This window comes from Pectinophora gossypiella, chromosome 16 (genome assembly GCF_024362695.1).
Source record: "Pectinophora gossypiella chromosome 16, ilPecGoss1.1, whole genome shotgun sequence".
NCBI lineage: Eukaryota > Metazoa > Arthropoda > Insecta > Lepidoptera > Gelechiidae > Pectinophora > Pectinophora gossypiella.
The window spans coordinates 939,498-959,378 of record NC_065419.1 but is presented as its reverse complement, the minus strand read 5'-3'; the positions used below and the strand labels follow the sequence as shown (position 1 = coordinate 959,378).

At 40.0% G+C, this 19,881-nt stretch overlaps 2 protein-coding genes across 5 annotated transcripts in view; both read right to left on the bottom strand.

Moving 5' to 3' along the window:
- LOC126373977 (SET domain-containing protein SmydA-8-like) overlaps window positions 1-19,881 on the bottom strand; it is an 81,365-nt gene that overhangs the window by 13,993 nt on the left and 47,491 nt on the right. For 3 of the 4 annotated variants that reach the window (XM_050020398.1, XM_050020395.1, XM_050020397.1), the window contains exon 2: window positions 6,699-6,739. In XM_050020398.1, the coding sequence (XP_049876355.1) occupies window positions 6,699-6,725 (27 nt within the window). In that variant the 5' untranslated portion in view covers window positions 6,726-6,739. Of the gene's footprint in view, window positions 1-6,698; window positions 6,740-15,430; window positions 15,713-19,881 lie in introns of those variants that run through there. The other variant, XM_050020394.1, reaches the window with a different exon arrangement.
- Window positions 18,150-19,615, bottom strand: LOC126374045 (protein aveugle). Its single transcript, XM_050020497.1, has 3 exons — window positions 19,463-19,615; window positions 19,234-19,347; window positions 18,150-19,144 (listed from the first exon to the last, which is right to left on the bottom strand). Exons 1-3 carry the CDS (start codon window positions 19,499-19,501, stop codon window positions 18,962-18,964), a joined length of 336 nt encoding a protein of 111 aa, XP_049876454.1. The 5' UTR covers window positions 19,502-19,615; the 3' UTR covers window positions 18,150-18,961.

Here is a 19,881-nt window from a genome sequence, read left to right as displayed (position 1 = left end):
ACATAACAACTCAAGCAAAAACAAAGCATGGTTACTGGGTCTGAACCTCAGTATAATTTTAAAGAAAATACTAATTAAAAGTGATGTGAAATAATGAAATAGTAAAAATAAACCTCTTCAAGCCTCTCTAGCCAATGCCATAAGGGTACACCTGCATGAAGTCTGCACTAGCATCGGACTTCTTCATCTTCTCAACGTCACAACAATCTCTCCATCTGACTTTAATAGACTTACAGGGTTCTAATAATTTTGGCATTAATTTCATACTGCTCCTAAACTGAGTCCTTTTAGCTGCTCTCTCTCTTTCCTGTGTACTTTCCTTTCTAATCCTATCATAATTCTTCTTATTTTCTTCTTTTCTTTTCAACTTCTTGACTGTTCGTTTCAATTCTTCTCTATTGTACGTGTAATTTTGGTTTTCTTCTCTTAATAACCATAAATTGCTGCTGCTTTTCCTCCTGAGTAGCACTAACAGGTTAGCATCATTGGAGGTACTGACTTTAACACCTTCTTCTCCAAGCCACTCCAGTCTTTCTAACTCAACCTCTTCTTGCTCCATGACTGTCAAACGTCTAAATCGCCGGGGAACAGGTATTTCATCCTTCAAAACATTCTTCAACTCTGTAGGAGATACTCTCGTCTTCGTCGGGGTATAGGAAGTGTCCAAGGACTCAACTTTGTCTTGTATGGAATTGCTCTTCACTTCACAACCTAAAAAGTCAACCTCAGCAGGAAAATGTTTGATTTTTGTTGACCACGAATCGTCAAAAGAAGGCAAAAAGGTGACTTTGTTGTGATCCAGTAACATGACAGTTTTCTGCAATAATTGTTGACCAATAATCATATCGTACGGCATTACATGAATTGGCACAATATTAAACTTTACGTCCGTAAAATATTTACCGTCTATTGTCACAACAGTAACAAAACAATCACACGATCGCACGTCGCTTGCGCCGAATCCCGATAATATCACGTCACACTTCTCTGGTTTATCGATGTTTAACTTCTCATAACACGTCGCAGACATTAAGTTCGCTTCACTTCCCGTATCAATAAGCGCGCAGACCGTTTTTCCATTAACTTGTACAGATTTTAACGGCCGATTTCTTCCATTAACTTCTTCGTTTATCATCATAACTTGCGAATATGCACCGGTATGTGATCTGTCAAACTCAACTCCATTCTTCACGTCATTCTCGTTCATCTCAGTGTTGCCAGTATTCGTATCTAAATTCCTACCATTTTCTGACACTTTAATGCACCATTGTTTCGCCGACTGGACCGGTCTTCGTTCACTCACTTGCTTTGCCCGAACAATCCGCACTGGAAACATCTTAATCCTTTTCCACGATGTGGGCACTGTGATGAAACATGATTTTCTTCGCCGCAATTATAACACTTCACACGTCTATTTTCCTGTCTTCGTCTTGCTGTATTATTATCCTGTTCTCTCGTCGCATTATGTCGTTGCTTCACCCTTTTACAGACATGTTCATAGATTTTAAGCTTCTCTTTCAGGTCTCCAAACGTCGATACGCCATACAACATAATCTTGTTGTTTTCATAGTCTTGTATACCGTCTACAATATACTGTATAGTAATGTAATCAGGTAATTTTCCTCTTCTGCCGAGCTCCTTCATAGCTAACATATACTCGTAGCATGTTTCGTTATTCGTCTTCTTCTTCGTACTTAGGATTTCGTGTAATTCTTTTTGGTTAATTGTATCAGAAAATTCCTTCATAATCGCGGTTTTCAAATCCTCAAACGTCTTGAAAACACGCTCCGACTTCAGCCATAGCTCCGCCGTCGAACACAATGATCGCCTCGCTATAATAAGCTTTTGTATAGGCGTCCAGTTGAAGATCTCGCCATTATCTTCAATTTCTTCCACCCATCGTGACACAGTATACATCTTGTCATTTCCCGAGAATTTAGGTATGATGCCGTCGTACATCATCGAGTAATTTGGTACAACTGGTACCGATTCTGGATCTGGTTGTCCACGTCGTCCGCCCTTCATATTTTCCGTCGTCATGATAATCGAAATTAATCGAGCCGTCTGATCGATAATTTCGCGTCTTCGTCGTCGTCTAACTAGCCACTCGGTGCCGTCTGCGCCTCGTGTCCGTCGTGAAAATTTTCGCCGTCTGCGAACGTCGTTGTCCCACCGTATCCTGTCCAATTAATGAGCACCCATCCCGGACGAGCCCCCAAAATGTGGGATTTTGGGTTTGCTCAATTAAACAGTCAAGTACGGTTCAAACACTTATTTTTATTTTTAACCTCCGCGTAATTACACCACCATCGTTTTCGTCCGCCATCCGCTCTCTCCCTCTCCCTCCTTCTATCACTCTCACTCATTCACACTCCTTCACTCAATCTATCATTTCTCTATGCATCCCTTCTATACTCTATACCTTCTGTACTACTCATGTTACTCGTCTACTTCTCACACAATCATCTCAACTCACCTGTCACTCACTCAGCCACACGCCCACATACATACATACATAAACTCACGCCTATTTCCCACCGGGGTAAGCAGAGACTATAGAATTCCATTTGCTAAGCATTACCAAGTTAATTGGTGACAATTAACATAAATTTATGGCTTCTTGAAAGGAACCATGTGGAAATTTACAGCCGGTGATAAGTACTTATTGCGCACAAAAGCTATTGATATCACAAATCATATCTCTATCTACTATTTTCACCAATTAAACACGTGAAATATTCTCCTCGGCAACAAGGGAAACTGTAATATAGCGTAACGTTATAATGAGTGGCGTGTGATGGTGGGTGTTCGTGGACATTACGTTTCATGTCCTCGGTCGCGTTAGACATTGCTTATTTGGCAGTCCTCCCGTTACAGCTGTGGAGCATAGCGCAGAGCACCTACAAGACAAAATGAAAGACACTCCATACGTACCCCAATAACGACCCCGCTGGCGTAGTCGACGACTTCCCTCAAGCGCGCTATCGACCCCCTAGGGTCGATTAATTCTTTAAAATATTCTTCCTCTCAGACGACGCCCTGAGCCGAGGTTCGCGCACAACTGACCACCCTCGAGCCTGTTGTCTTAAATTTGGACCGAGTGAGAGCTCCCAGCGCTCCCTACTTGTCCGGTGAAGTAGTTAATGCCATCTGCGGCAAATCTACAATAGTCACATCAAAAAAAAACATACAATAATCTCATTGTTGACTAACACGTAAGTGCGAACGAGATACAGTCCGCGCGCTCTTCCTCATAGCCCTTCGTATAGCCATTTTAGTAAAAGCTAGAGGGAAAAAAATACAACATGAAACAGTAGGACTAGGGCCCTGTGCTGGGAGGTTTTCTGGCCACGTCTTTCCCTCAGCGTTACAGATTCCGATGTGGTAGTAGTTTTACAGCTAGTTACATAATATGTTATTTAATTTTTGACATTCAAAAAGCGCTGACTATGTAAGCCAATTTCAAAAATAAATATTTTTGAATTTGAATTTTTCTATACGTAGTATTATTGTTTATTTTTTCCGTGGCGGGGTGGTGAACGTGTCTTGCAGTGTATTCAAACATGTGACGACATCTGGCGTTTTTTGAAGAATGTCTTCATAAACAAAGGAAAACAAAGGCGGAACATACTCCACCACGCGACTCCAATGCGGAGGTGTGATTTTCGGTTAATAGCCGGAACCAACGCCAACGCTTGTCTAAGTAATTACTCAAGTTTAATTAGTTACAATAATCTATTAAATCCAAATTTTCTCAATTGAGGAGCTCGGTGGCGCAGCGGTTAACGCGCTCGGTCTGCGATTGTTCAAGTTAAGCAACTTTCGCAAAGGCCGGTCGTAGGATGGGTGATCACAGAAAAAAAAAAGTTTTCATCTCGAGCTCCTCCGTGCTTCGGAAGGCACGTTAAATCGTTGGTCCCGGCTGCATTAGCAGTCGTTAATAACCATCAATCCGCACTGGGCCCGCTTGGTGGTTTAAGGCCCGATCTCCCTATCCATCTATAGGGAAGGCCCGTGCCCCAGCAGTGGGGACGTTAATGGGCTGGTGATGATTAAATCCCAAAAGCCCTTGAGATGCAAGTTCGTCTATTTCCAGTTGGCACGGGATTTGGCAATGCAACATGCAGTGTTTCGCAAAAATCCCGGATCTTGTAGCTGTTTGCAGATACGATATAATAGCGATGATTTATGGCTTCTTGGAAGGAACCATGTGGAAATTTGCAGCCGGTGATGAGTACTTATTGCGCACAAAAGCTATTATTGATATCACAAATCATATCTCTATCTACTGGGTATAGGCGTCCTCTCTTTCACGCCATCCTTTCCGGTCCTGTGCAAGTCTCATCCATTGCTTTGCATCACAATGTCATCCGACCATTGGGCTGGTGACACAAATCATATAGCCCCTGCATAGCGCAGAGCACCTACAAGACAAAATGAAAGACACTCCATACGTACCCCGATACCGACCCCGCCGGCGTGGTCGACGATTTCCCTCATTCAGCGCTTATCGCTATCGACCCACTAGCGTCGATTAATTCTTTCAAATATTCTTCCTCTCAGACGACGCCCTGAGCCGAGGTTCGCGCACCTGATATGGCCCGTGTAACGACTACATACTTCATCAGTAAGTAATAACCGGGACCAACAGCTTAACATGCCTTTCGAAGCACGGATCATCTTACTCTCGGACAATCAGGTGATCAGCCTACGTAATGTCCTAACCAAAGTAGGGATCACAAAGTGATTTTTGTGATATATCCCCACCGGGATTCGAACCCGGGGCCTCCGGATCGTGAGACCAACGCTCAACCACTGGACCACAGAGACCGTTAAAAGATTAAGATTTGCTGTCGACACACAACACGATTGTCTTTGGGTGCACTCCCATAGTGCATACAGGGACAATCGCCGGTTGGTGTCACACCACATTTAGATTGAATCATCTTAAAGTGCCTCTACGCACGCCTTCCAAAATTTCCGGATTCCATAGTTCCGAGATATGGAAACGATTTAAATACAAATACTTAACGTTTCAAACGCCGGAACTCAGATCTCAACCAGACACAATGTAAAGTCTTATTGTGTCTGGTATATCGGCATATGAGAGGTTAATAGTAATAATGTTTCTTCTTATTACGAAAAATAAATGTGTAGTGCTTAAAGAAATGAGAGTACCTATTTCACTGTATTCCGTTATTTACGAGACTTTTATTTGTTAGTGACAGAAGAGGAAATAATAAATTGTATGTTAAATTCACTGGAAAATCAACGTCGTGCGTGACTCAGATATTTTTAGATGAATGTAACTAAAGAAAATTACGATACATTTACTCATAATAAGTTACATGTTGGACTGAGTCATCTAACAGAAACATCTGTTCTACATACAGCAACTCACGCCCATAATTCCTAATGGGTTGGGCAGACAAGTAATCAACGACAACTTGCAGCGACTGTTGATACGAAGTCCAAAAATGGAAATGATGAACCTTATGGCGACAAGGATCAGCCTATATGGACTTTGTCTCTTGTACCAGAATTATATTCAGTTCCATCGTCATTATCGACCAATTGGCGAAGTGGAGTAGCCCTGGCAGCCCGCGTCGCTGCCAACATGCCAATAGTGATGAGCATACCGGTTGGCACCCGGCGAATTGTGTGGTCGCATTCACACTTCATCTACACAAGAAGGAATACCTCAAGGTATTCAGTTCTATTCTATCAATGAATTAGGTAGGTAAGTACAGTCATGAGCAATATAATGTACCCACTTTAGGACTCTGTCGCACTAACATATTTGACATTTAGTGAGACTTACAGTTCAATTTGTCAAACAAGTTAATGTGACATGGTACCAAAGTGTATACATATTAATGCTCGTGACCGTACTTGTTGATTTTGTAGATAGGAATAAATGGCGTGTTGATAAATTCTTCATAGAGTAGTTGAAACATTTTGAAGATTTTCTTTCTTATACTTTTCATCCTCATCTCGTATGGTTGTGAAGTCAATGCCAACCTTAAACCTTTTGTAAACTATTGAGGCCTATAACTGGTTCGTGTCCGGGTGAGAGCCTTCAGCGCTCCCCAATTGTCCGGCCAAGTAGTTAATGCCATCTGCGGCAAATCTACAAGAAGTCATTTCAAAAAAAACTGGTTAGTAATAGGTAAAATTATGACGACTACGTAACGTATTTTAGGTACCTAATGAAGTGCCTCTGGAAAATCTTATGTTTAGGCAATGTTTAGTTGTTTGTCTAAACTCTGAAGTGAGTCCTTTATATCACACAAATCGTGGTCCGTGGTCCATGGTCGGGATTTTAAAAGACATATACGGGTCCACACTGTCTTGTGTTGATTATGATACGCATCATTGAGTACCTCATACCTATAGGCAACTTTTTTCGAGCCGTGGTAGAACGCTTGCCTCTCACTTTGACCAATGATAGCCGAATTTGTTTTCCAATTCATGTTTCGATCATAAATGATTAAATTATCATAGTAATACCATGTAGGTACCATGTTCGTTTAATTTCTTTTACGGGTCTTACTTATTCTGCTGTGGTAACCCAGATGGTAGAACTGAAAGATCGGCCATCATCAAAATCGGTTTTGTCTCTGGCAAATAAGAAGTGAGACCCTTCGTTGACTCCACTATATTCTTTCATAATAAAATTACAAAACAAAGATACAAACCTTTTTCTTATGAGATTTCTTGTGCATGATGCGTCAGAGATCTGAAACAAAATATCGGATTTAATTTGACTTCAAAGTCGGACAACAGCTGTCCTGGCCGCGCTAATCTGGGCGACATCCACACCGACCGCCCGCCAGATGTGGGGCGTCATCAAACGTTACACATGGGAAGATTGACATTATTGGAAGGGATATTTTTGACATTTTGAAAGCATCTTGTTTGAATCACCTGATTGTACGAAAAAGTAAGTTGATTCCGTGCTTCGGAGGGCACGTTAAGCCGTTGGTCCCGGCTATTAGCCGTAAAAACACCTCCACCAACCCGCAGTGGAGCAGCGTGGTGGAGTATGCTCCATACCCTCTCCGGTTGATTGAGAGGAGGCCTGTGCCCAGCAGTGGGACGTATATAGGCTATTTATGTTATGTATGTGTTATGCTTGTTTGACTGCTTTGCCTTCTTGCGATACTCTGCCTGTGGATGTGTTGCCCTCCGAAACAACGTACTCAAACAACTCCAATTGTGTGGTCGAACGCTGATCTCCAAGATACAGGCCTTTAAGCTTAGTTTGGGAATCAGAGTTCAACAATCAATTTGTACATATTTATTTGTTTTCTGTTAATCTAAGTGCCACTACACACTTGTACAAATCTGTTTCAATCCGCACTGGGCCCGCGTGGTGGTTTAAGGCCCGATCTCCCTATCTATCGATAGGGAAGGCCCGTGCTCCAGCAGTGGGGACGTTAATGGGCTGGTGACGATGATGATGATTTTGCTGACCGGCGTAAAACGGGATTTTGCCTGATTGTAAGTAAAACGATGTAAATATGAAGACAAAATTATGATTTTTTTTACTTGCACTTCAATTCAAAACAAAATATACAGGGGGTAAAAAGGCCGCATCGACGCAATTCATCTAAAAAAACAATATTGCTATTTGACTTTTGTGGGCATTGCGCACTTACTTTTATACGCGCAAATGTCAAATTGCAATATTGTTTTCGATGAGTTGCTTCGATTTGTCCTTTTTAACCCCCTAGGTCAAATGAAGCCGCCAGTTGTGCATTTCTTATATTTTCCTATTTTCTGTATCTTGTGTTATTTGTGCTCAATAAGTAGGTACTTAGACATCTTATCAAAACATAATAAGAAACTATTTGCAGACACTTTTGATACGTAGTCTTAAGGTGGATAATGATAAACCGAATGATGATAGGCGATCAGCCTATCGCTCTTACAGATTATCTTACAGTTGTCGCATTTTACGACATGCACGGGAAGACAGGCAGCTGAACGCATTCTATGTTTTTTCTTTACTCCCAGTCCAGCAGAGCAGTTCTTACTAAAACCAAACAGCTATCCTAGCTTCACCTATAGCTAGATATCCCCGTTTAAACGTGACGTGTGGACAGTTGAGCAGCGGAACAGCTGGACAATGTAAATTTAACAATAAAAAAACAACAGATTTTCCATTTTTTACGAGCTTTATCACGCTCATTCCCGAATTCCAACATTTGGATTTTAATTGTTTGCGACGCGCAACAGCTGAATAAATGGGTCATTTTATAATACCTACCTATTTATGTCCAAATTCTTCACGCGTTTTATACACTTTTTTAATCCGGACATGTTGAGCGATGGTTCTTTTGATGAAATGGGCACAGCGGATGGAAACAATTATATATCAATTAATCAACTCTTGGATTCGTATCGTGAAACGGATTGCAAGAATTGTTCGTTTCAGCTGGGAAAACTTTAGTGGACAGTAAAAAGTCCTTTCATGCCAGTTTTTAAACAAGTTTCTAGTTTCAACTGCATAAACTCCTACTGCGGAGGTGCGTGTTGCTACCTATCCTACAAAAAAAGTATTTAAAATGTTTCTTAACTCTAAAATTTCAATGTCACTGTCATGAAAAAAGAAAGCGATACGTAATCTTTAACGGTAAAATATCATCAGCAGTTTTATTCAAATGTTTTACCAAAATACGCATTTTATTATGTAGGTAAGTTACTTTATCAACAGCAAGACATCAAATGCGTTTCGCGCCATTTTATAGCGTAGCGTCGCAAAGTATGAACTAAACCTAATATTATTGTAAATAGTTAGTAAGAAAGAGAGCCGTTTATCATTTGCGTTTAAAAAAGTTAAAACTACCACATTTTTTTCGCTCCATAGACTTTGAAATTATTTTTGTTCCGGCTAATGGGCGCTAAAAGCGGTTACGATCTTGTTATCGTAATTAAAATACTTCAAAAGGCCGCTATTTTGTAACGCCTTAAGTGCCTTACACGAATTTAGGCAATGGTAACCTATTAAACATTTATAGACTTTGAGTAGCTTGGATTGGAAATACGTGGAGTACCTCTTGCTTGGATCTTCTTCTGTGGATATTGTAGCTGGTGGAGACGACGAGGGTTCTTACTTCCAAGTGTAAACACCAGTTTGTTCCTTGTCACTATTTATTTAAATTATTATAAACATTATACTTACTTTCGCGGGCGTCGGCCATTCAATTCTGTTTGATATTGCCATATAAAAATATTCTAAATTACTTACTTAATATCTATGTATATTTTTTTAAACTTGTGTTGCCAGCTTCATACCTCCTCCGGTTGTTTGAGGGGAGAGCTGTGCCCAACAGCAAGACCTTTATCGTCGCCATGATGAAAACCTCTTGTAAGCGCCTTTTTGAAAAATCACAATCGCATGTCATTTTTGTTAACAAAATTCAAATTCAAAAATATCTTTATTTAGTAAGTAACATAGTTACTCTTTGAATCGTCAATTTATACATAACGAACGTCTCATCCGCCTATAACTACTGCAGCTTCTCACAACCTGTACAGCCTATAAACCTGATGGACACGGTAGTTTCAATCCCCGTAAAGTACTTAATTCAAATAAGTACTTAGTTCTTAGCCCAGCTTAGTTTTTGCCCAGAATGCAGTCGAATGTGATCTTTCAATAATGTGATTACGACGTTTTCATTATAAGGCGACGGTATACCTATTATTATCCCTCTTACTTATTTTTATCCCTCTACGTTTTTCAAGGGGTCCCCTTACCTAACCAGAACATTTGACAGGACCGGTTTTTTACAGAAACGACTGTCTGTCTGACCTTCCAATCCGCGAATGGAAAACTAGCTCGACACAGGTTATGTCACATACTTAGCCCCGGAACACATTTCTCACATATTTACTTCACATACTTTACCCAAAAAATAAAAATCTAAGGGATTTATCCACTAATAATTTGGGTTAGGTATACAGGGTGTTAGTGACATCGAAACGAAAACTTTGAGGGATGATTCAGGCCATGATTCTGAGTTGATATCAAGTGGAATTTTCCGTCGCAAAAGTATGGAACAGAAAATAATTTAAATAAGCTCTAAAATTTTCATGACTTCTCCGACAGGAAATTCCACTTGATATCGACTCAGAATCATGGTCTGAATCATCCCCTTCAGTATTCGTTACAGTGTCACTAACACCCATACCTACTTGTATGGCTACTGTATGTTCTTGTATGGGGTGTAAGTGACATCGTAACGAATACTGAGAGGGATGATTCAGCTGATTATTCTGAGTTAATATCAAGTGGAATTTTCCATAGCAAAAGTATAGAATTGAAAATAATTTAAAAAAACTAAAAAAAAACATGAATTTTGCGACGGAAAATTCCACTTGATATTAACTCAGAATCATGGTCTGAATCATCCCTCTGAGTATTCGTTACGATGTCACTAACACCCTGTATGTTTGAACATACCTAACACTTAACATGACCTCTAGACCATATGGTTCAAGAGCTCATGTTAATCATCTGGTGTCAATTAGGATATATCCTAATTGCGGTAGTCAAAGGTACATCCATCACAAGATGAACTAAGTACCCACGCCTTACCGAGCTTTCTTTTAGACCGACGTGATATTTTTGAAAATAAATCGTATTATATAAGAAATATGTGGCATGGCCAATAGTAAGATAAATGGAATTCCAGTGAAATGTCATCGTAACACGCTTCAAACTTCTTTAAACAAGCACTTAGTAAAATAGTTCCACGGAAATATTATTAAACGGTGTTATTATTCATCGGAACATTAATTTCGAGTCATACCTATTTCAGTTTGAAAGTGTAAATAAACACGAAATCTCACGACATGCCATTTGGTTCCCGTCATAACATGCATAAAGTATTGCCATTGCGAAGTTTAGCGTTTGTTTGAAGAATTTCGTAAATACGTATATACTTTTTGGCTGGCGGGATTTATCGTAGATTTTGACATTATATAACTACCTTCCCCGGACAAATGGCGAGCGACGAACGCTGAGGGCTTTCCCCGGTACAAAATTTAAGACAGAGGATCATCATCACCAGCCCATTAACGTCCCCACTGCTGGGGCACGGGCCTTCCCTATGGATGGATAGGGAGAAGTCAGAGGATATTACTTATATATTTCAAAGAATTAATCGACTCTAGTGGGTCGATAGCGATAAGCGCTGAATGAGGGAAATCGTCGACCACGCCTGCGGGGTTAGGTATACGACGGTACTCTAATAGACTGTATAAAAATCAAAGAACAGATTAGAATGCGTTTATCGATCCCGAATTCTTGGAAATATCTCGGATAATATAGGTTATAATCGTATCTTAAATTAAAAAGAGAAGATGCTACTTACATCAAAAGGAAGTTTACTTGTCGAGGTTCTAAAATTCTGTTCGTTTTTCGTATGACCGTTTTAACTAAAGATGCTCTTTGTAACTAAAGAAAGAAAATTGTGCTAATAAAGATATCTACAATGTATTTGATAAATTATCGCGACTGTTGCTACAAATGTTAAAATAATTAGTTAATTAAGGCAAGTGTGCATCAAATGGAACATAACTGGGATGATAAAGTTGGCGTGTACTAGTCGTCTCTGATCTGCAATTTGTCTCCACGCTCATATCTCTATCTTGTCTCGACATAGGTAGATTAAGAATTAGTAAGTATAATTTATTTGAGGAGCTCGGTGGCGCAGCGGTTAACGCGCTCGGTCTGCGATTGTTGAAGTTAAGCAACTTTCGCAAAGGCCGGTCATAGAATGGGTGACCACAAAAAAAAAGTTTTCGTCGTTAATAACCACCAATCCGCACTGGGCCCGCGTGGTGGTTCAAGGCCCGATCTCCCTATCCATCCATAGGGAAGGCCCGTGCCCCAGCAGTGGGGACGTTAATGGGCTGGTGATGATGATTTGAGACAAAGATAAGATAAATATAAGATGGAACAGCGTGGTGGAGTAAGCTCCAAGCCCCCTTCGGTTGACTGGGCGGAGGCCTGTAACCAACAGTGGGACGTATATAAGCTGTTTATGTTTTAAAGTATAATACGTATATGTATATAACGACCGCCGTGGTCCAGTGGTTGAGCGTTGGGCTCACGATCCGGAGGTCTTGAGTTCGATTCCCGGTGGGGACATATCACAAAAATTACTTTGTGGTCCCTAGTTGGGTTAGGACATTACAGGCTGATCACCTGATTGTCCGAAAGAAAGATGATCCGTGCTTCAGAAGGCACGTTAAGCCGTTGTTCCCGGTTACTACTTACTGATGTAAGTAGTCGTTACATGAGCCATGTCAGGGGCCTTTGGCGGCTCAATAGTAACCCTGACAGGAGGGTTGATGAGGTTGGTACTCCGCCTCACAACCCACACGATAAAAGAAGATGTTTTAAAGATAAGATAAATATACTCAAATAAAAGGCCAAATCACATTCTGACGCGATTTTCTTCAACATGAATTTCATTTCGGATAAAAATTAAGATAACATGAGAAGATTTGACATGTCCACTTTTTACAGAAGCGAGGCGCTTCAAGCGACTGCCTGTCTGACCTTCTAACCCGCGAAGGAAAAACCAACCCAATACAGGATGGGTCACATACATTTCATTTCTCACTCAAAAAAAAAAAAAAAACAGAAATCGTCTACGGTATATGTTTGAACATAACACTTAACATAAGCTGGCGACTATATCCCAATTGGGGTAGTCACAGATTCGTCCATCACAAGATGAACTGAGTACCCACGCCTCAGCGAGGTTTGTGTTAGACCAAGAAAAATTGAGAGCACTTTTTACATGAATTGAGAGTACCGGGCCTGTAGGTTTTGTTAAAAAATAAAGTCCGAATGTGGTTTTTCAAAAAGGCGCTTAAGAGGTTTTCCCTGGTCTATCTTAGATAAATCTAGCTTGACAAATTAATCAACTGGACTATAAAATTTATAGTCATGTAATGTTGCGATGCTGGGTGCCGGGTGCCCTGGTGGCGGGTCATCTCGCGAGCCAAGGCAATCAATCACGGGGGGCGGGCACGCATCTTGGCAGCCCGCGCTTGCGCCGATCTAATGCACTTCTTAGTACCTACTATTTGATACTGGGAGCAGATAAACTAGAATATGTTACTCCTTTCTTCTTCTTCTCTCGTGTGGGTTGAGAGGTGGATTACCAACCTCATCAATCCTGGTGTCAGTGTTACTATTGAGCCGCCAAAGGCTCCTGACATGCCTCATGTAACGACTACTTACTACGTAAATAGTAACCGGGACCAACGGCTTAACGTGCCTTCCGAAGCACGGATCATCTTACTTTGGGACAATTAGGTGATCAGCCGGTATTGTCCTAACCAAACCAGGGATCGCAAAGTATTTTTTGTGATATTTCCCCACCGGGATTCGAACCCAGGACCTCCGGACCGTGAGCCCAACGCTCAACCACTGGACCACGGAGTCCGTTACTACATTTTACTTCTATGCTGGACTGGGAGTACTTTTAGTAGAATTAGAGAAGCTGCAGTAGTTTTAGGTGGATGAGACGTTCGTTATGTAAAAAATGACGATTCAAAGTGTAACTTACCTTCTGAATAAAGATAGATATTATTATATTTGAATTAGCTTATTAGAGACCGACTGTAAGATTAGGTGTATCCGCATCATACTTTCGAAGATTTAAGAATTACGGCAATGCAGGACCGAAAAGGCGAATCACAGGGACTGTAACCTGGAACCTGACAGAAGGCAGCAGTAACTGTCAGTACTATTCAGAGGCAGAGGACAGGAGTCCTAGTATGGCTTTGAAATAGACTACTCTGGGCGCCATCCCACTCGCGTCAGACAGAGTACTGAGGGGCGGAAGGTAAGAAGGAAACCACTGCTCTATTTTTTCCTAAAAAAGTAGCATGCAAAAATGCTACACCGACAAGAGCGTGGCTCGTAAATTAGTGATGAGAATTAATAGATAACTAACGCTACTAGAGACGTTAGACTGGGAGCGAATAAAAAAAAATGCATTTAGCTTGCTTACGAGAAATATCGTTAAAACCGACAGTCGTTTTGCCTTAGATAGCATTTACTACTTGGCCGGACAAAAGGGGAATGCTGACGGCTATCATCCGGTACAAAATTTAAGATTTAAGACAGGCCTGAGGGTGCCCAGTTGGTTGCGAAGCTCGGCTCTCGATTTCGGAGAGGATTGGTTATCATCATGGTGATCATCATCACATCATTATGTGCGAAGGGCTGATCACCTGTCACCACACGGTTCAATCCATCCAAGGATTTCATGTATCGTAAGTGGCTATGTCTTCAGATGACTTATGGCTCTGCCCAACCCATTACGGATTACCGGCGTGAATTTGTATGTTAGTAGAGTAAGTTTGCCAACGGTACTATCAACGAGATGCGTCCAAAGCCCAAATGGCTTTTTGCCCCAATGTCAGTTCCATACTCGCAGCAGACTCGTTTACCTTACCCGAAATAGACTGCACATTACTACGCGGCCCTTACTGTGTATAATTATCTTCGACCCATACGATCTATCCAGTTATAACAGTATCTATGGGTTCGAAGTAAAATTATTAGGTAGGTACATACATATTTTTATGTTTGCTCTGAAAAGCTCGACGAAATTTTTCAACGTTTTTAGCATTCAAACCTTATGAAACATACCTAGGTAAAAAACCAGCTGCGAACGATAGCCGATATTCAAGCGTTAGGTACTCCACGTAAATTATGCAGTAGTTTTTGGGGTCGGTAATCCACCCACAACCCACGCGATAGAAGAAGATGCAGTAGAACTACTTACTGAGACTTTGGTTCTAACAAAAATTGGAAAAATTATAAAATAAAAATAAAACATGTCACTAGTTTGACGACGTGGACGATCTAATGAACCTATTTAAATTCTAAACCCCTCCTTCAAAAAGGAGATACGAATAAATAATGATGAAGATAATCTTGCTGTAGTGTAGAGAATGGTATGGTATCTTCATGGGACCAATGAGATTCTTGATAAGTACAACCTTTAGACACATTTTAGCGTAGCACACATCATATTTAGGTAGGTACCGTGGATTAAAAGACCAGGACTTAATAGATGGCATATCGCGTCAATTTTGTAAGTATATAATGTGTATGAAAACGATTGGCGTCATTGGTTTGACGTCTGTGATACCAAAAATTGGGCAATAACTACGAAAATTTCTGACATTATTTGTGTGGTAAAATTTTCGCCTTTTCTCATAGCCGTTCTATTCAAAGAGAAATTGACCTTTTCTGTTCTGTAGTAGGTACAATGTTTTGAGAAGATACATTTGCGAAAAACTATAAAATAATAGAAGGAAAAATTTCCATTTTTTAGTGAACAAAACAGAAAATTACTTATAAACAAAAATAATTTTGATTTGAGATGCCTACCTGATTTTAGCACAATATTTTTAATAACACATCTCCCACAAACACAATGTTCAAGACACAAATAGTTGATTTCAAAACTGTCAATTTGTGGAACTTTTAAAAAGTTTCTTTTCCCACCATAATTTCGGCGGGAAAATGTAGTGATGGTGCGCGCGACCGGTGTCTCCGGCTTAACGGGTTATTATGCCGGACTGACACAATAAAACTAAGCACTAAGGCCGCCTGAGCGACGCGAATTTCGTAATAACCATACGGGATAATTCTCGGGACATTTCTCAGAGTTAATTTGGCAACATGAGGATGCCAAATGGCGTTAATGGCGCGCGCGGTTTGTTGTTCATTTCGCGTATGTTACACAAATGAAGCCAACGTTTCATTTGTTTTCAGTTTCACTAGAAGTTGTTGTTGAAATATAAGCGACGGCGAATGTTTTATGGGTTAAATCCGGCCTGAAGGACCAGCTGTAGCCCCGAGACCGTTATGTAGTAGGTACCTACCACTACTATAATTTCGTAGGTACTGTGACGTGACACTCATCTTTTCTAAGCATTTTTTTTAGATATCTGTGTTTTGTACTTTCCTTTAATACAGGCGTGATCTAATAGGTATGCGTGGGTTTCTAGTAGGTACCAGTTTCAGTAAGTTATTACTATAGAACTAACCTTCTCGAGTAACAGACTGCGACAACGCTCCACAACTGCAGTAAACCATAGATTGGAAGCTTCAGCTGGTAATAAGAGTAAAATATAAAAAAACCTGGTCTCTGGATCAAAATTCCTGTCGGTCAACTCCCTATCCAAGAATGTGGACCATGTGGTAGTTAGTAATTCGACAGCCCAGATTGAAATCCGTCAAAGTCCCAGAATGTTTCGGTCTTCTCTCTCTCTTCGTGAGAATCGCCCAGGCGAAGAAGATTAATTCAATTAATCCTGTGAATCAGTTTGATCACAGCTGTCTTATAATAAACCTGTCTCCGGGGACGTGTCAGGAGAAATAATAAACAAAGGAGAGTCATAAAAAGGCTATTTCGGGTCGTCTGGTGAGCGGGACTAACTAGCACCCATTGAACGCGGTGCGAGGCACAAACTGCAAGCGGAGACTCAGTTGAACCTTGGGGTCTTTTGTTCGAATTTTCGTGTAATGTCCTCCCCTTTTACTCATCGTTTGAGACCACTCCTTAAATAAGGATATGCAGGGAACATTGGCTTTACTGTTCTCTACAAATAAACAAATGAACCAGAACCAAGGCAGTTACGGAATTGTGGTCTTTTTCTGTCGTGTGGGTTATATGGTAAATTATAACCCTCACCAGCCCTGGTGTCAAAGTTATTATTGAGCCACCATAGGTGTCTCACTTGACTCATGTAACGACTACGTACTTTGCTACGATCGAAGGGAGGAAGCTTTGCTACTACTTGTCATTCTACACAGTTGGCTCCACCATTATAGACGGCGTTACGTCTCACCACCTATCACGTTGGTCTAACAGAAAGCTCGGTGAAGTGTGGGTACTTAGTTTGTTTGTTTGTAAACTCTTTATTGCTTCAAAATACAAAGGAAATTTAAATAGTTTATTTAGTTCCTCTTGCAATGGATGTATGTCTGACTACCCTGATTGAGATATAGTTGTGAGCCGTGAGCTTGTCATAAAATATTTCTTGATCGATCTCTTTGAGCTTATAACTTGGACCAAATTGCTTCTGGCACGACAATGAGATCAATGCATACGATGTATTTATGTAATACCTCCCAACATATTATCTACTAGCAACATTATTATTTTGTAATGCGCACTGTAATTTTGTCTTCGATGTTATAGATATACCTTCTATAGGTAGGTTATTTACATTACTTAGCGTCATGCCTGTATCCCTGAAGGAGGTGCAGTGGTGCACAGACTGCACAGTAGACCTTCTCCTCGCCAGTTATGTTTAAGTCCTGTGTGCGCAATGTCACTTCCAGACGTACGGCCGGGTTCTATCCCTATTTGGTGGATATCCCAACTATTCGCACAAAGCGCTTCGCATCGTTCTTCATTATGCGCACTGCTAGGGAGTGGAATTCTATGCCGTCTTCTGTATTTTTGAATGCATATAACCCGGGTACTTTCGAGGCCTGAGTGAATAGGCACTATCTGGGCGAGCTCGCTCCATCTTAGGCCTCGTCAACGCCTTCGGGCAAGTCTGGGCCCAAGATCAAACCCATCAATTTTAAGCCTTTAATCGTTGGTTTTCCCAACTCGTTATAATTTGACAGTCTTCAAGGCTAGAGTGAATAGGCATTTGCTAGGTAAGCGTGATCCACCCTAGACCACATCGTCACTTACCATCAGGTGGGATTTAAAAAAAAAATAGCCCATAGACTTACGACATAGTGTGGCTCCTCTTTTATCCTGCGGGTTGCGAGGTGGATTACCAACCAACCCCGGTCTCAAGGTTATTATTGAACCGCCAAAGGCTCCTAATATGACTGATGTAACTACGTACTTACATCAATCAGTAGTAGTAGCCAGGATGGACTGCTCATAGTGGTAAGTGGTAAAGTTTTTTATACATATCCTCTACATATAAAAATATAGACACATACGTAAACTCACGCCTTTTTCCCACCGGGTTAAGCCAGGCTATGGAATTCCATTTCCTGCGATCCTGACACACTTCTCTTGCTTCCTCCACATTCAACAATCAAAAAATATAGAAAGAGAAGAAAAAGATAAAAGTTGTAAAAAAGTACGCAATTTATTTTCTATCTAGCTTACTTTTAACAAATACAATGAGCATTAAATAAACTAATTTAGCACTAACTGGATGGAACTTAATTATTTCATTTTAAAGCCATAATGCTCTAATGAGTAATTCATACATTATTGTCTATATAAATCATTTTTAATTGAATCTTATTCTTGAACAATAACAGTTTGAGCGAAGCATTAAATAGTTTATAATTACAATATAAGCAAAGAAATCCACAAGCAATGTACTTAGCCTGTGTACATATCATATACTCATACAAGACATGCCTTGAAGGTTACAAGATTATAATTAACATTAAGAAAACAGTTAATAAGCTCTAACACTTGTGTACATTTTGATGTACTACCTAATTTAAACTCTTTATAGTCAGTCAAACATAAAACCAATGTTTACTAGGCCGATACATTTCTATGCACCTAAGGAACAATTTTTTTATTAACAACTTTGAAAATTGTTCCCTGTAACCCCATTGATTTTGATTTTTTTTATTAGAGCATGTTTGAACCCTTTTATATTTTGTCTATTATAAAAGATATAATGAATAGGATTTAACATTATAAATCATTCTCAATTCTTTGAGTGACTTCAACAATTTTAATTTAAATGACAAAACTGTGTAACTTGATAATTTTGGTAAAATACCTACTACAACAATATTCTAGAGTCAGACGATTTTGATATCTATGGATACTATTACTTTTGAATCAGTTTATCTTACACCAGGGCTGCAAAAATTGGACCTACTATTTGTTTTAGATGTTTGGCTTTCATTTGTATGTCACAAGTCGTAATTGAAGTAGTTCTGTCTCCTTTCCAAGTCTCTGATCTCTACAATGTCCGTTTTGAGCCTCAGTTTCAGGATTTCCCTCCAGATGGCGTCTCGGTGATCTTTGTTAGTGATGCCCATTCGGAGCAGTGTGTTGTCATTTATACGGATCAGAGCTCTTCCTGTTATGTCATGCTGAAAAATTATCAAGTCTTATGTACACTGAATATATATTAAAAAATCGGATCTTAGCTTAGATAGGATTAATAGAAAATAAAAAATACCTCATGAAATCTTTCCCAATATAGGTTATAGTAGTCACTGCAGTGTCTTCTCAACCATTTCTGCACATCTGCCTCAGTCCATAAGTACACTGCTTTGGGACGCGTGGTTTTTGTCTAAAATTAAAGCAAATTATTAATAGGAATAAATACTGCGAAAAGAGGACTATTTGTTTGCTTATGGGGTACAATTACAAGGTGAAAACATAAATTTGAATACAGATTTACATACTTTTTGTTTATTTGAGTTTGTGCTGGTGTCTTCTACCATTTTCGAACTAATGGTGATTTTTGACTCTATACTAAATCCAAGTTCTTAGGGGAACAGGAAAATAAATATATGAAAAAAACTAAAACTTAATTATTGCGAAATTAATCTGATAAACAAAAAGTACAAAAACAAATGTCAATGTCATTGTTTTTTTTTTTTTTTTTGTTTTTGTTTTCCCCGAAGGGTAAGGCAAAGGGAACTATGCCCATACAGCCATGTCTGACGTATTTTTTTTCTTGATGATTAATGAAATGATGAAAGGTGATGATGATGAAACCTAAGCCCCCACCCTCGGAGTAGACTCCTACTCCGAACCCCAAACGAATTAACTCAAAAGTCCGCATAAACTTTTGAGTTATGAAGCGGCTTCCTGACACGAA

Bases quoted from the DNA above. Each gene is read 5' to 3' on its own strand.
- LOC126374045 (XM_050020497.1), bottom strand. From the start codon at position 19,501: ATGGTAGAAGACACCAGCACAAACTCAAATAAACAAAAA. The intron at 19,348-19,462 runs GTATGTAAATCT...CTTTAATTTTAG, and splicing joins CAAACTCAAATAAACAAAAA to ACAAAAACCACGCGTCCCAA. The intron at 19,145-19,233 runs GTATTTTTTATT...ATAATTTTTCAG, and splicing joins ATTGGGAAAGATTTCATGAG to CATGACATAACAGGAAGAGC.